The 15,997-nt window shown below is 41.8% G+C and overlaps 1 protein-coding gene across 1 annotated transcript; it reads left to right on the plus strand.

The window, feature by feature from the left end:
* Window positions 1-2,597: 2,597 nt before the first annotated feature.
* On the plus strand, window positions 2,598-15,152 carry psmd2 (proteasome 26S subunit ubiquitin receptor, non-ATPase 2). Its single transcript, XM_060943394.1, has 21 exons — window positions 2,598-2,805; window positions 4,053-4,109; window positions 4,948-5,112; window positions 5,323-5,444; window positions 5,530-5,754; window positions 5,831-5,989; window positions 7,193-7,337; window positions 7,428-7,488; window positions 7,646-7,792; window positions 8,585-8,691; window positions 8,856-8,983; window positions 10,950-11,037; window positions 11,119-11,281; window positions 11,619-11,720; window positions 12,209-12,354; window positions 12,439-12,522; window positions 12,629-12,797; window positions 13,064-13,158; window positions 13,789-13,915; window positions 14,023-14,141; window positions 14,718-15,152. The coding sequence occupies exons 1-21, from the start codon at window positions 2,701-2,703 to the stop codon at window positions 14,898-14,900; spliced, it is 2,697 nt and encodes an 898-aa protein (XP_060799377.1). The 5' UTR covers window positions 2,598-2,700; the 3' UTR covers window positions 14,901-15,152.
* The last annotated feature ends 845 nt before the right edge of the window (window positions 15,153-15,997 follow it).

The raw sequence follows: 15,997 nt of genomic DNA on the forward strand, positions 1-15,997 counted from the left end.
ATAGAACACGGTTCCAGTCAAAGTTGTAGAAGCATTTCACAAACTCCAGGCACATACAGTATATTTGTGGTTGACTGACAGAAAAGACTTATTTTCTGGCAGACCTTCGTCATAATTTGTTGGCATGGAGGTGGAGTCTGATGTTGGTTTTGGAGACTCAGAAACCCCAAGATTTTACTTTTTCTTGTAATTCACCAATCGTGATCCTTGTGGATTTTTTGTTGCTTCTTTTACCCTCCTCCTCACTGTACATCAGGGCAAAATAAACTTGGCTCCTCTTCCAGGCAAGTTTGTAACCATTCCAGGTGGTTTCCACTTTTTTTATTATTGCCCTAACAGTAGAAATGGAGATTTTCAGGTGAGTCCCTATTTTTTATAACCATTCCTTGACTTATGAACTTCAACAAACTTCTCCCTCATTTCGTTTGTGTGTTCTCTTATCTTTCCCATGTTGTTGAGTGACTAAAGGAATTTGGTCTCTGTGTCCCCTCATATTTGTACTCCAGTTAATCAGAAAGTCATGGATTACAACTTGAAAGTTCCTACACACTCTAATCTACTCAAAAATATACAATTTAAATGGGAAATATGCTTCAGTTCCATTGTGTTCACTTTAATTTCACTATAGTCACTATAACTGTATATAAAATCACAGTAAACTTGAATCAAAATAGTGTAGAAGCTTGTATTTTGAATATTTAAGATATTTAACATTTCCTTTCTTTGTTGAAAATCCCAGATTTCCAGTGCAGCCTCAGACTTTTGGATGCTACTATATATCATGATGAAACATAAACTGACCTGTACAGTATATCAAGAATATATTACAGTATGGGTCTGTCTCAGAAACTGGGTACTGTGGGGGTACTCCACTAAATATACTCACAGTCAATCAACTATACGGTTTTGGTGATGTTGATGTTTGGTGATGTTGGTTTTACTTTTAAATAAAATGATGAAAGAAATAATACAGATAAAACTAAATCTTTGATGTGAATATTCAGAATTTGGCAAAAATTCTGCAAATTTGTGGAAAAATGGCGGCTTGATCTGGGACATGATACATCGCATTCCCTTAAAAAGGTTGTAGTCCACTGAAAAGTCTACAGTTATCACTAATTGTATTTTAAGTTGTAACTTTATACACCTAAGGATTGGTGCGCTCACAGAATAATCTCATCTCATCATCTCTAGCCGCTTTATCCTTCTACAGGGTCGCAGGCAAGCTGGAGCCTATCCCAGCTGACTACGGGCGAAAGGCAGGGTACACCCTGGACAAGTCGCCAGGTCATCACAGGGCTGACACATAGACACAGACAACCATTCACACTCACATTCACACCTACGGTCAATTTAGAGTCACCAGTTAACCTAACCTGCATGTCTTTGGACTGTGGGGGAAACCGGAGCACCCGGAGGAAACCCACGCGGACATGGGGAGAACATGCAAACTCCACACAGAAAGGCCCTCGCCGGCCACGGGGCTCGAACCCAGGACCTTCTTGCTGTGAGGCGACAGCGCTAACCACTACACCACCGTGCTGCCCCTGTACAATATATCAAGAATATATTACAGTACATCTTTTCAGCACAGGATGTGATTATGAATTGGGAGGAGCTTAAAGGTTAATATAGTTTCAAGTAGACAAAAAAGAAAACTCAGGAAATATACACATTTCTATTGAGTTTATTCATCCATCCCATGCACAACCGCATCCTGTGCAGGGTCGCAGGCAAGCTGGAGCCTATCCCAGCTGACTATGGGCGAGAGGCAGGGTACACCCTGGATAAGTCACCAGGTCATCGCAAGGCTGACACATAGAGACAAACAACATTCACATCTACGGTCAATTTAGAGCCACCAATTAGTCTAACCTGCATGTCTTTGGACTGTGGGGGAAACCGGAGCACCCGGAGGAAACCCACGCAGACATGGGGAGAACATGAAAACTCCACACAGAAAGGCCCCCATCAGCTCCATGATGAGCTCAAACCCAGAACCTTTGTGCTATGAGGCAGCAGTGCTAACCACTACGCCATCGTGCCACCCTCTATTGAGTTTAGTTTTTTTTTTAATATTATAATTATTGCGGGCGGCACGGTGGTGTAGTGGTTAGCGCTGTCGCCTCACAGCAAGAAGGTCCGGGTTCGAGCCCCATGGCCGGCGAGGGCCTTTCTGCGCGGAGTTTGCATGTTGTCCGCGTGGGTTTCCTCCAGGTGCTCCGGTTTCCCCCACAGTCCAAAGACATGCAGGTTAGGTTAACTGGTGACTCTAAATTGACTGTAGGTGTGAATGTGAGTGTGAATGGTTGTCTGTGTCTATGTGTCAGCCCTGTGATGACCTGGCGACTTGTCCAGGGTGTACCCCGCCTTTCGCCCGTAGTCAGCTGGAATAGGCTCCAGCTTGCCTGCGACCCTATAGAACAGGATAAAGCGGCTACAGATAATGAGATGAGATGATGAGATTATAATTATTGCAGTTTAACAGAAGACATGTGAAACTTCTCAAACTGCCCGAATCTCCGATAGATGGCAGCACTGAGGCAGTGAATTACCCTATTGTTGTGTAATTCCGCAGTGGAGCCGTTAGAGGGAGTGCGAGTTCATTATTCAACACAATCTATCAGCACAGCTGTGGTAGAAGAAATCGAAACACCCGGCTGCTTTAGTGTATTTGGATTATTTTTTTTTTTCGTAACAATGGAGGACTCAAAGAACAAAGATAAAACCCAATCCGAGAAATCTGACGAGAAGGATAAACAAGCCGCGGGGAAGGATAAAGAGAAGAAAGAGGAGCAGGAGCTGGTGAGAGAACGCTGGGACAGCGGGGCTAATTTACCTGAGTCACTGCCACCATAGGGTTAGCGTTAGCGCTGCGGCTTATTCACCGGCCTGATGCTAAATCACTCATTATTCCCTCTATAAACGCACTACATAGGGTCTGGAATAATTCACACATTCGCTCTATGTAATGGTGTGTATGTGGAATAGGGACTCATTTGAGATGCACGTTTTATACTAGTCACGAGCTTCCCTTACTTACTTGCTAGCTAGCTAGCTTTCCTTTGTTCGCATTATTAAATTCAACTAAATAATCGAATAGTTGTTGTTATTTTCATATTAACACTCATATCTGTATAAAAAAGTTATGAATTATAGCATGTTGGAAGTAAAATGACAGCCTCGCTTATTAGCACGACCGAGGTAGCTAGCAATTGTGTTTTTCCTCCCACCCGTATTCCGACAAACTTCATTATCGTGACTGTCATTGGCTGACGTTCTTACTAACTGACCAATCATGAGTGTGATTGTACGTACGAACTGAGTTTATCAGCCAATCCTACCATGGGAGGCGGGTTATGTCGTGAGCCGATCAAGCTAGCATGAAGCGCTTGTCTGAAATATCAAGGCTTGAACACACAAAGCACTTACTGTCGCGTATGTGGACGTATTTACACCCTGTGATGATTATAAACAGTGTTTATCTAAAAACGGTAACTTAACATCGTTCTATTCAGCTAAATGATATTTTGAAGACTTTCAGTAGTAAATCCTTCATGAGTAATAAGGCAAGTGCAGTCATGACATGAGTGTTTACGAATCTCATCTCATCTCATTATCTCTAGCCGCTTTATCCTTCTACAGGGTCGCAGGCAAGCTGGAGCCTATCCCAGCTGACTACGGGCGAAAGGCGGGGTACACCCTGGACAAGTCGCCAGGTCATCACAGGGCTGACACATAGACACAGACAACCATTCACACTCACATTCACACCTACGGTCAATTTAGAGTCACCAGTTAACCTAACCTGCATGTCTTTGGACTGTGGGGGAAACCGGAGCACCTGGAGGAAACCCACGCGGACACGGGGAGAACATGCAAACTCCACACAGAAAGGCCCTCGCCGGCCACGGGGCTCGAACCCAGGACCTTCTTGCTGTGAGGCGACAGCGCTAACCACTACACCACCGTGCCGCCTGTTTACGAATCATGATTCATTAATAAAGATCCATACTCGTATTCTGCAAATAATCTGTGTTGAACTTTTTCAGTCAGAGGAGGACAAGCAGCTGCAGGAGGAGCTGGAACTGATGGTGGAGAGACTGAGTGTGAGTTTTTGTCTTTTCTAAAGAAGAAAGATTCATTGAGTCACTGTTTGTTTACATGCACAGCAATATTCTCATTACTGTGCACACATTAATTATTACTACCTAAATATGATGATTTGCAATTATATTCATTTGTCATCAGGCAAATGGTATAAAACGTATTCAAAAAAAAGATGTAAACATCGAGCATGATTCTAGCTTTTTTGATGATTAAATACTGAATATTGATTGAATTTGAGTTAAAAAAGTGCTTAGATTAGAGAAATAAGTTTGATGTTGATCTTTCCATGAAGGAGTTGTTTTGAATCTTTAACCTTACATCAGTTCATGCTAAATCTTTTAGATCCATTAGTACAGAATCACATGATTATTTAGAAGCATTACACACAAGTTATTCAGCTGAAAGAAGCTCATCTGGTCAGAGAATAGCCCCAGGGTGAGAGACTTTAGGTTAGAAAGGAGAGTTTTCACAGACTTTAATACATTTCTCATTTTATTTATTCCCCCCTGGTCTGATTCGTGAATTGAAGTGACTTGTGGGTGGTGTTTTTTTTTTTTAAATATAAAGTTGCCAACAAAAACAAGGTAATTGGAAAGAGAAGTGTATGTTTATTTTCCATTCATTAAATATTAATTTAATTCATTAGATAATTTCCTCCGATGTAACTGATTTGTTTTGGCATAATTCTGACTTTTTAAAAGTAGCACTAAATGCACAGATGACCCAATAATCACCATGTAATGGAGTTCTGTATTTTGAAATCTTTCCATAAATTGACCACAATTTCTGCTTGAATAAACCTCTCATGCCTTTTCTTCTCCTCACTCTGTTTGTCAGGAGAAAGATGAGTCTCTCCATCACCCTGCACTTGAGGAGCTGCGTCGGCAGATTCGTTCCTCCACCACATCCATGACCTCTGTGCCCAAACCGCTCAAGTTCCTGCGGCCGCACTATGGCAGACTCAAAGAGGTCTACGAAGGCATGGCCCCTGGAGAGAACAAGGTGTGTATTACTATAACTTCCATAAATATAAAATAAATGTCTCCGTACAGAATATCAGCGATGACGTGTTGTTTTTCTTTTAATCCGTTTCCATGCAGTCCGTCCCTGTGAATGAGCTGTTAGTGAAGAAATAACATATTAGAACAAGCACATTAATATAAACCTGCTGTCACAGAAAATTAATCAGTTCCACCGTGTGTGTGCTCTCAGCGTTTCTGTGCTGATGTGGTGTCGGTCCTGGCCATGACAATGAGCAGTGAGAGAGAGTGTCTGAAATACCGCCTGCTCGGCTCACAGGAGGAACTTGCATCCTGGGGCCATGAATACGTCAGGTACTGAACATCATGTCCATGTTGCTATGGAAATGAATCAAGTAGATATATCTGATATGGTAATCATGTATGCATGTGTATGTAGGCACCTGGCAGGTGAGGTAGCTAAAGAATGGCAGGAGCTGGAGGAAGGAGACAAGGCACAGCAGGAGACGCTGTTGAAGCTGGTGAAGGAGATTGTTCCCTATAACATGGCGCATAATGCGGAGCATGAGGCCTGCGACCTGCTCATGGAGATCGAGCGGCTTGACATGCTCGACACGTACATTGATGAGAATGCCTACTCCAAGGTCTGCCTCTACCTCACCAGGTGGGTCTCTCTCTGTCTCTCACATACACTCTGTATCTTTCTTCTGTTGCATAAAGCTACATTTTCAATCCCACAGCTGTGTGAGCTATGTTCCTGAGCCAGAGAACTCAGCCCTGCTCAAGTGTGCGCTCAACATTTTCCGCAAGTTCAACCGTTACCCAGAAGCTCTCAGGCTAGCGCTGATGCTCAATGATGTCGAGCTGGTGGAGAACATCTTCACCTCCTGCAAAGATATGTAAGAACACAAACACTCGCATGTAATCCTGACTTTTAGGGCCAGAGCTTGAGTTCCATGTAATCAGCCAGTTGCAGGCATGAGAAATGACATTACTCCTTGACCAATATAAGCTTACCTAGTTAGCATAGATTAGCTAATATTACCGCTCCAGCAGTACCTATGTGATTTTAATAGCTAGTAAAATTCATGAGAAAGCTAGCTAATGTTCTATTAGGCCAAGTTTACATTAGACCATATCTGTCTCGTTTTCTTCGCGGATGCACTGTCCGTTTACATTAAAACGCCAGGAAACGGGAATCCGCCAGGGTCCACGTATTCAATCCAGATCGTGACTGGTCCGGTGCTGTGTAAACATTGAGAATACGCGGATACGCTGTGCTGAGCTCTAGCTGGCGTCGTCATTGGACAACGTCACTGTGACATCCACCTTCCTGATTCGCTGGCGTTGGTCATGTGACGCGACTGCTGAAAAACGGCGCGGACTTCCGCCTTGTATCACCTTTCATTAAAGAGTATAAAAGTATGAAAATACTGCAAATACTGATGCAAATACTGCCCATTGTGTAGTTATGATTGTCTTTAGGCTTGCCATCCTTCCACTTGCAAGTGGTAAGTGACCCGCATGCCCGATATGCACTGAGATCACACACACAGCGGCTCAGTCCCGAATCACTGCTCGTGCACTTCACTCACGCACTCTGTGAGCTGCGCAGGGCCGGAGTGCGCACCCTCCAGAGGGCACTCGCTGTTCAGGGCGGAGTGATTTGGAGCGCAGGATGCCTGCGGAGCCGAGCGTGTCCGTGTATTGGCGTTGCTGTGTGCACGCAAATCGTGTATTGGCGTTGCTGTGTGCATGCTAATCGTTTTAAAAACGTTAATCTGATGATCCGCTGATACGGTCTAATGTAAACCCCACCTTAGATTATGTGATTTAAAACCAGGAAACAAAAATCTGTGGAGTCATAAAAATAAAATAATGAAAACATTCTGGTAATATTCGTTTGAGCTCAAAGTGTACATTTGTGATGTTTAGGCTTTAAGGGTGTGTCTTCAATCTAAGCATTTTATTGTTTGAGTAGAAGTTTTGGGTTGGGAGTAGAAGTGCACATTTTCACGACTTTATGGAGACACCACATCATGCAACTTATTCAGTATAAAAAATATTAATGTTCTTCAAAATAATCTAATTCGTGTGTGTAGTGTGGTTCAGAAGGAGATGGCGTTTATGCTGGGTCGACATGGCATGTTCCTGGAGCTGAACGAGGATGTCGAGGACTACGAGGACCTGACGGAGATCATGTCCAACGTGCAGCTCAACAGCAACTTCCTGGCGCTCGCACGTGAGGTGTGTGTTCATTTGTTCGTTCATTCATTCATTTATTTAGAGAATGCTTATGGAAATAAACTGTTTTTTTTCCCTGTGATTTTTACACAGCTGGACATCATGGAGCCCAAAGTGCCAGACGACATTTACAAAACCCACCTGGAGAACAACAGTAAGGCCTTTTTTTTATTCTTGCTTTTTATGACAGAATTTTTCCTCAGTCCCTTTTTGATGCTATATAAAAATATTTTCCTCTTTTTACAAAAATTTCCTATTTTTCTTACAAAACCTTGTGTGAACCTGATTTGTGTATTCCCAAACCACCTCAGGATTCTGTGGCAGTGGTTCTCAGGTGGACTCTGCCCGTATGAACCTTGCCTCTTCGTTCGTAAATGGCTTTGTTAATGCGGCGTTCGGACAGGACAAACTGCTCACTGAGGACGGCAACAAGTGGCTGTACAAGAACAAGGACCACGGTGATTGATACACACATCCTCAACACTCTCCAACAGCATGGCGGATTTTTAACGTATTTTTAGCCCCATTTATACCCTGTCCACGCTAGGGATTTTGTACCAATACGAAACTACTTTCGTACCGCAACACCTGTCCACACTAGCAACTATACCGGTACTGCAGCGGTATAACTGTATCGGTACGAAACTCACAAATGTATGGGTTTCGTACCGGTACAGTATCGGTACTGTAGCGCTTCGCTGTAGTGTGGACAGATGAAGCGGCTCTATAGCGATACAAATATAATGCGCAAGCGCAAAGTCACACACCTCAATCGATGTCTTCGCTGAATAAAATAGTGAAGAACGGAGATTCGTTTGTTTTTTTCTCAACTGCCTCGCGCGTTTTATATGATTCGACTGAATAAATGACCACCAGAAATACAGACTGTATATTGACAACAAAAAGCACACACATGTTGTTTCATCCGCCATATTCTTGGAAGGAAGTTACTCGGTAACCACGGAAACATTTCGCGCACGCGCATTTCAACTACCGTGAAAGAAAACCGCAAACATTTCTCGCTAGTGTGGACAGATGCACTAAACTGTACCGGTATACTTTGTATCGATACAGTTATACCACTTTCATACCAGTATAAGTGTGAACACAGCATTAGTTGTAGACACCAGGGTGATGGTTTATAGTGAGACAGTATGACAAAATAATATCTATCATGATAAATTTTGTTGCAGTATGCTTAACTGAATTATCTGGATCTTTCTTAAAAAATATTTTTTTTGTGCACGTAGGAATGCTGAGTGCTGCTGCATCTCTGGGTATGATCCTGCTGTGGGACGTGGATGGTGGTCTCACTCAGATCGACAAATATCTCTACTCTTCAGAGGATTACATCAAGGTACTACACGTGCACGCTCACGCATACTCACTTGGACTCTTCTCCAATAAATGATCATGTCTATCTTACAAGGCATCAGTGTTTGTGTGTGTGTATACTGTGTTTTTCTCATGTTTATAATAAAATAATGATATTGTTTCTTTCCTGTATTTGTTTCTCTCTAGTCCGGAGCTTTGCTGGCGTGTGGTATCGTGAACTCCGGAGTTCGTAATGAGTGTGACCCTGCTCTCGCCCTCCTCTCTGACTACGTCCTACACAACAGCAACGTTATGAGGATAGGAGCCATCTTTGGGTAATGCATTCACTCACCAAGATTATTATTATTATTTTTTTTTTTTTTAAAGATTTTTTGGGGGGCTTTTTTCACCTTTATTATTGGATAGGACAGTGTAGAGACAGGAAATGAGCGGGAGAGAGAGACGGGGAGGGATCGGGAAATGACCTCGGGCCGGAATTGAACCCGGGTCCCCGGATTTATGGTATGGCGCCTTATCCACCTGAGCCACGACGCCCCCACCAAGATTATTTTTAGCCGTGCAAAGCTCCATACTTAGGAGAATATGGTAAAGCATTGACCTGATTTTTGATAGCTTTTGCGACCGTGCGACATCCATACACATGAATGACATATGTCAGGGATCCCAGACGTCCGCTATTTAGCGGAATTCCGCTATTTTCTAGCGAAAGTGTTTTTGTTTTTTTTTTTTTTTTTAAATCTCTTGTATATCCATTAAAAATATGTTTAAGTAAAATGACCAGCAGAATACGTTCTGATTTGGTTTGCTTGTTTAGCGATGTTTTTGTCGGCTTCGTTTGTTCTCGTTGACATTCGGGAACACTCGGAAGTTAAATTGATATAAATACCGTGAGCAGTGTTGCCAGATTGCGCGGTTCTCCGCCCAGTTGGGGGGTTTCAAGTGCATTTTGGCGGGTTTTGAACATATTTTGGGCTGGAAAACGTCAGGAGTGTCTGGCAACACTGAGGTCCGCGAGACTGTACGCGATAGAACAAGAAAACAATATGGCTGCGCCCATTTGCTAGAAAACATGTTTTAACTCCGTTCGTGCTTTTGTTTCTAATGCTTTGAACTTAATTCAGAGCACTGCAGGAACATCAGAAAAGCAGAAGGAAAGATCAGAGAAACAAAAGCAGAGAAAACTGGAGGAAAGAGAGAATGCACCCCAGAAAAGAGCATTAAATTCCTTTGCAGTGAAACCTTTCAAAAAGAGAGGTTTAAATCAAATATCTCCAGTATTTGCTGTACATATGTATATATCTAATATTACTGAATCATTGATTTCTGCTCATATTCATGATTTTTGAAAAATGAATGTGGCTTATATTAGACTAGTTTTGACATTAACTTGAAACAAAAAAATAAACAAATGAGATGAACTATGGATACTATTGTTATAACAAAATCAGTGGAATATTTAGGCAAGTATATTCTTCAAAGCTACATTTTCGTCTAATTTTTATAAAAAATGTTTTGCCACTTATGTCATTGATTACAAAATCTCATTCTCATCTCATCTCATTATCTCTAGCCGCTTTATCCTGTTCTACAGGGTCGCAGGCAAGCTGGAGCCTATCCCAGCTGACTACGGGCGAAAGGCGGGGTACACCCTGGACAAGTCGCCAGGTCATCACAGGGCTGACACATAGACACAGACAACCATTCACACTCACATTCACACCTACGGTCAATTTAGAGTCACCAGTTAACCTAACCTGCATGTCTTTGGACTGTGGGGGAAACCGGAGCACCCGGAGGAAACCCACAGGGAGAACATGCAAACTCCACACAGAAAGGCCCTCGCCGGCCACAGGGCTCGAACCCAGACCTTCTTGCTGTGAGGCGACAGCGCTAACCACTAGCCTACACCACCGTGCCGCCCGGTGATAGTTTCTTACATTCCTCTATTTTTTTCAATTACTGCTGGGATCCCTGATATGTGTACCAACGCAGGGCACCTGATCATAAGTGCAAGGCACCATATCTCAAAAACATTTAACCAGCAGACAATGAAATTTGTATCTTTATTTACATAAGATAGATGGGGTTTTATCCAGCCCTTATTTTTAATTTGCTTTTTAAAAATTTAATGTGGGATTGTGAGCTCCACTTTAAGGTAGTGCCTAAATATTTATATTAGGTTTAACGTATAGCTATTCTGGATAAACCTGGATTCGCTGTGTGTCCAAGTTCTGTGGTCTGATAGCTGAGGTTAATATTTGACCTGTTCTGTTTACCTAGGCTGGGTCTGGCCTATGCAGGATCTAACAGAGAAGATGTCCTGTCACTGCTATTGCCTGTCATGGGAGACTCAAAGTCCAGCATGGAGGTATCATCATGTAGAGACCAAACATACAGTATCAAGTGTCTGCCATTAATACAACTTAAAATGGTTGGTGTGTGTGTTTAGGTGGCAGGTGTGACCGCTTTGGCATGTGGTATGATCGCTGTGGGGTCATGTAATGGTGATGTCACTTCCAGCATCCTCCAGACCATCATGGAGAAGAGCGAGCAGGAGCTGAAGGACACATATGCACGCTGGCTTCCCCTCGGCCTTGGACTTAACCACCTCGGTAAAATGACTGGGATTTGGGACTGTACCATATGTCCTCAGAATGGGGGCAATGAATTTATAGGATAACCTGTCTCAAAACAAGATGACATTCATTTTAGTTCATTAAGACTTCAAAACATAGACCTGATGATTTGAAGGCACGTCCTCCCTTTAAGTGTATGTGTTTTTTTTTGTTTGTTTGTTTGTTTGTTTGTTTTTTTTAACCTGTATGTTGTTTATATATAAAATGTGATTAGGGATTAATTCCGGTGCAGTTATTACTGCATGTGTAACAAAAACATTGTAAGGCAGATGCAAACCAGTAGATACAAGTATGACGTATTTTATGTGTGTAGGCAAGGGTGAAGCAATCGAGACCACTCTGGCAGCATTACAGGTCGTTCAAGAGCCATTTCGCAGCTTTGCAAACACACTTGTGGACATCTGTGCATATGCAGGTAAGATAAAAAAAAAAAAAACTAGTTGCCATGGGTCCTGGAACTTTTAGAATATAATGCAATTTAGATATGGAAAGTCAGTGGATTTGATCATTTTCTAGACCAAGTCATGGAATATCACAGAATTTTGATTCTAGCACTTTTAAATTGTAGTTACCATTTATCAAAATGTAATAGTTTTTTCCTGCAGTGTTTTTTTTAATGTTTAAGAAAATGTTGAAGCAGTGGAAACTTTTTTTTTTTAAATAGAAAATGTCTATGAACTCGCAGAAAAAAATCTTACATATTGATGGCTTTAAAATACTGTGGCTGATTCTTGTCAGCTCAGCACAAAGACGACCTGGTTTTCCATTCATTATAGGTCCTGGAAATTCAGCTTTTAGTCAGAGAAAGTCAGGGAATTTTGATATTTGACTTGGAGTGTGAACTGCAGAATCACACGCAGTTTCAGAACATTGCGCTTATGTTCGGTTTCTTCTGTCTTTCAGGCTCGGGGAACGTCTTGAAGGTTCAGCAGCTGTTGCACATCTGCAGCGAACACTACGACACCAAGGACAAAGATGACGATAAGGACAAGAAGGACAAAAAAGATAAGGAGAAGAAAGAGAGCGCTGCAGATATGGGCTCACACCAGGTGTGTGAGAGAGAAACTTGAATAATTGTAATTGATTTTGAATTAACTGTTTAAATGTTTTACGCTCTGCTGCTCCTGATTTAGGGCGTGGCAGTGCTGGGTATTGCACTCATCGCCATGGGAGAGGAAATCGGCTCAGAGATGGCACTCCGCACGTTTGGTCACCTGGTTAGTCCTTTCAACTTTACTTGAGTTATATTCACATTGAGATGAAACAAAGATGCTTCTTCTCCAGCTCTACTTTGCTTTCTTCCCTCCTTTCATCTCCCTGTAGTTGCGGTATGGTGAGCCCACTCTGCGCAGAGCAGTGCCGTTAGCATTAGCGCTTATCTCCGTGTCCAACCCCAGACTCAACATCCTGGATACACTTAGCAAGTTCTCTCACGACGCTGACCCCGAGGTCTCACACAACTCCATCTTTGCCATGGGCATGGTGGGCAGCGGTGAGTGGAACATCACCACACACGACACGATATTCACTGTCATTGTTCTAAGTGCTTTTAAGTTAAAAGAACACGGTTGCTAGGCAACTGGCTTAACAATAACTAGCTATAATTAATTATGGCTAGTGGATAGGCACAGTGCTGATAAAAGTGAGGCAGAATTAGCAAAATTTCTGATTTATACAGTATATAAAATATATATGTGCACTTTTTTTTTTAAATAAACTTAATGTCTACAAAATCATATTTTTAAAATATTACCTCAGGTACCAACAATGCGCGTCTAGCGGCCATGCTCCGTCAGCTGGCCCAATACCACGCCAAGGACCCCAACAACCTGTTCATGGTCCGACTTGCTCAGGTAAAATACTGGAGTTCATGTTTCTACACTGACGTTGATTACTTTTCCTATCACAGCATGTCCCAGAGTAGTTTATTACTTTTATACCACAGCAATTAACCAACACTTACTTATGTTAAAGTGGCATCATTTTTTCCATGTATAATTACATTTGCATTTAATTACATTTCCATCTAATGGATGTGAGTTCCTGTTTTCCCTTGCTGTAAGTTACAACAGTAAATTATATACCGTTCCCTCACCAGCCTCTCTCTTTTTCTTTAAGTTAATAAGTAAAAAATGAAATCAAGAAACTAAAGTGTAAACTCTTCTGTCCTGAAGATGTCAGAAAAGTCTGCAGCTTTACCTCTGACTGTTAAACTGCCAACACTGGAGACTTTTTCCATAAATGTTAAACATCTCCATACAGAAAACTTCGCCAAATTAAAGATTGTTTTAAAACATTTATGTGGTGTGTCAGCAGTGAATGGACTGTTACTCCAGAAACGAAAAAACAAGTGCATTAATATAAACCTGTGATCTGCAGCTGTACTAATGCCAGAAAATTAATCAACACCTTCAAACCAATCAGAATCTAGAATTCAGCAGCGCTGTGAGTGTCATGTTTTTCTACTGTGTGTGTTTATGCAGGGACTGACACATCTGGGTAAAGGTACGTTGACATTGTGTCCATACCACAGCGACAGACAGCTCATGAGTCAGGTGGCGGTGGCCGGACTCCTCACGGTCCTAGTGTCCTTCCTGGATGTGAAAAACAGTAAGAGTGCAGCTTAGCTCATCTGTGTGTGTATATATATATATATTCTGAATCAAACTCTGATTAAACCAGCACAACTGATTATTCTTTTTCTTCTTATTCTGCAGTCATTTTGGGGAAGTCTCACTATGTCTTGTATGGCCTAGTAGCAGCGATGCAGCCTCGTATGCTTGTCACATTCGACGAGGAGCTCCGGCCTCTACCGGTGTCCGTCCGTGTGGGACAGGTGTGTGTGGACTTCGTAGTAACTATACTAGCTACATAGCACACTCCCAGAGTAAACAATCCCTGCTACTTTTTTCCAAGCGTTATTTTTCTTCATAATGTGTCTGTACACATTTAATGAAGTCTTGTATGACAGGATAAGCTAAAACCATGGTTCTTTTAATTTTTGCACAAACTAATTGCAGAGCTAAAGTTGTGAACAGGAAGCTGTAGTGTGGTGTGTTGCACCATATCTGCCATAGGATTAGTCCAAGGAGTCATTTGAGACAATTGTTTGGATTTGATGCTTCTTTATGGTGTTGGACCTAATTTGATAAAATTGATAATCTCTTTTCAGACTTGCACTAATGTTGAAATTGTAGCTCCGTGTCACTGAAGTACATTGAAACTTAATGCTCAGCAGACATTTGCTGGTGTGAATGCAGGATTAGAATAAACATTAAGATATTACCAAAGCCTCAGCATTCCAGTGTGCACTGCTGTCCCAGCCGCCGATCTGTGTAATGTATGACAATCCGTTTACACCCTTCTGTTCTGTTCCTTGTTTGTTTGTTTGTTTGTTTAATTAAATCTCCAGGCTGTGGATGTGGTGGGACAGGCAGGCAAACCTAAAGCCATCACTGGTTTTCAGACACACACCACGCCGGTGCTGCTGGCACATGGAGAGAGAGCTGAGCTGGCGACAGAGGAGTACATCCCAGTCACGCCCATCCTCGAGGGCTTCGTTATCCTGCGCAAAAACCCCAACTATGATGCCTAAAAACAAACACAGCGTTATTTAGACACTCGTACCTGGGACCTTGAATGCGCCATGTTCTGATGTATGACTGTTGGATCAGTCACAACAGCACATGTTTCTTTCTTTGTTTTACTTCCTTCTTAGGTTTTTTTAAAAATATATCATAAACATGTTTATTCAGACCTGGTTAATTTTTTTTTCCCCTATTTTGTTGCTTTTGTTATGTTTTATTGTTATGATGTGAAAAATAAATGAAATAATGTGGTCAGTAAATTTTGGACGTTTCATTTTAATTTCACCATACTACATAAAACGCACAATTCCAGGTTTGGAGACAAATCAGTCAATAGCTATCCTATAACTCAACCGCAAGCTGTGAAGTAAATACATGAGAAGTAATATTAATTACAACTATGCAGCAGTTCATATACAGCCCTTGATTGACAGATTAGCTAAATCACTAAATATGAAAGCTCACAGCTTGGATAAGAAAGTTCCTGAACTGTGAAGAATCACTCATTACTACTTTAGCATTCTGCTGTCTACACCAGCTGTACTGATGATGTTAGAGAGGTGCAGGTTAGCAAAGTAGTTCCTATAAAGATATACATGTAAGATGGTTGCTGGGTATCCTGTGACCATTTGGAGCATCATATGCACATTGTCAGAAATTAAAGCTACATGTCCTTGTCATGCAATACCAACAGAACTATGGGGCACCATGTGCCCACTAGTGCCTAACGCTATGTTTTAAATAAATCCTGTACTTTGGTCCTAAGCTAGTCTGTTATGGCATACTTACCAGTTAAAACTTTTTCCCATTATAGTTTGTGTTTGAGTTTTGAAAGGCAAACGTCAACAGATAGAAAGATATTTGCAAGATGTTCGCGTATCAGTTTTCTGATATCAGTTAATAAAGTAATTCTGATTCTGGATTTTTTACTTTAGTCAATACTTTTGAATGTAAGGTCAGTTTTCAGTTTGAGAAAAAGCTCATGACCGGAAAATTTTGATTGTTTAATGTCTCTGTGCATGAAATCACTAAACATTTTACACTTCGACAAACAGCAATATTTTGTCTCTGACTTGCTATCTAGTGGATGCCATTTTGTGTAGGT

This window comes from Neoarius graeffei, chromosome 16, assembly GCF_027579695.1.
Source record: "Neoarius graeffei isolate fNeoGra1 chromosome 16, fNeoGra1.pri, whole genome shotgun sequence".
NCBI classification, from domain to species: domain Eukaryota; kingdom Metazoa; phylum Chordata; class Actinopteri; order Siluriformes; family Ariidae; genus Neoarius; species Neoarius graeffei.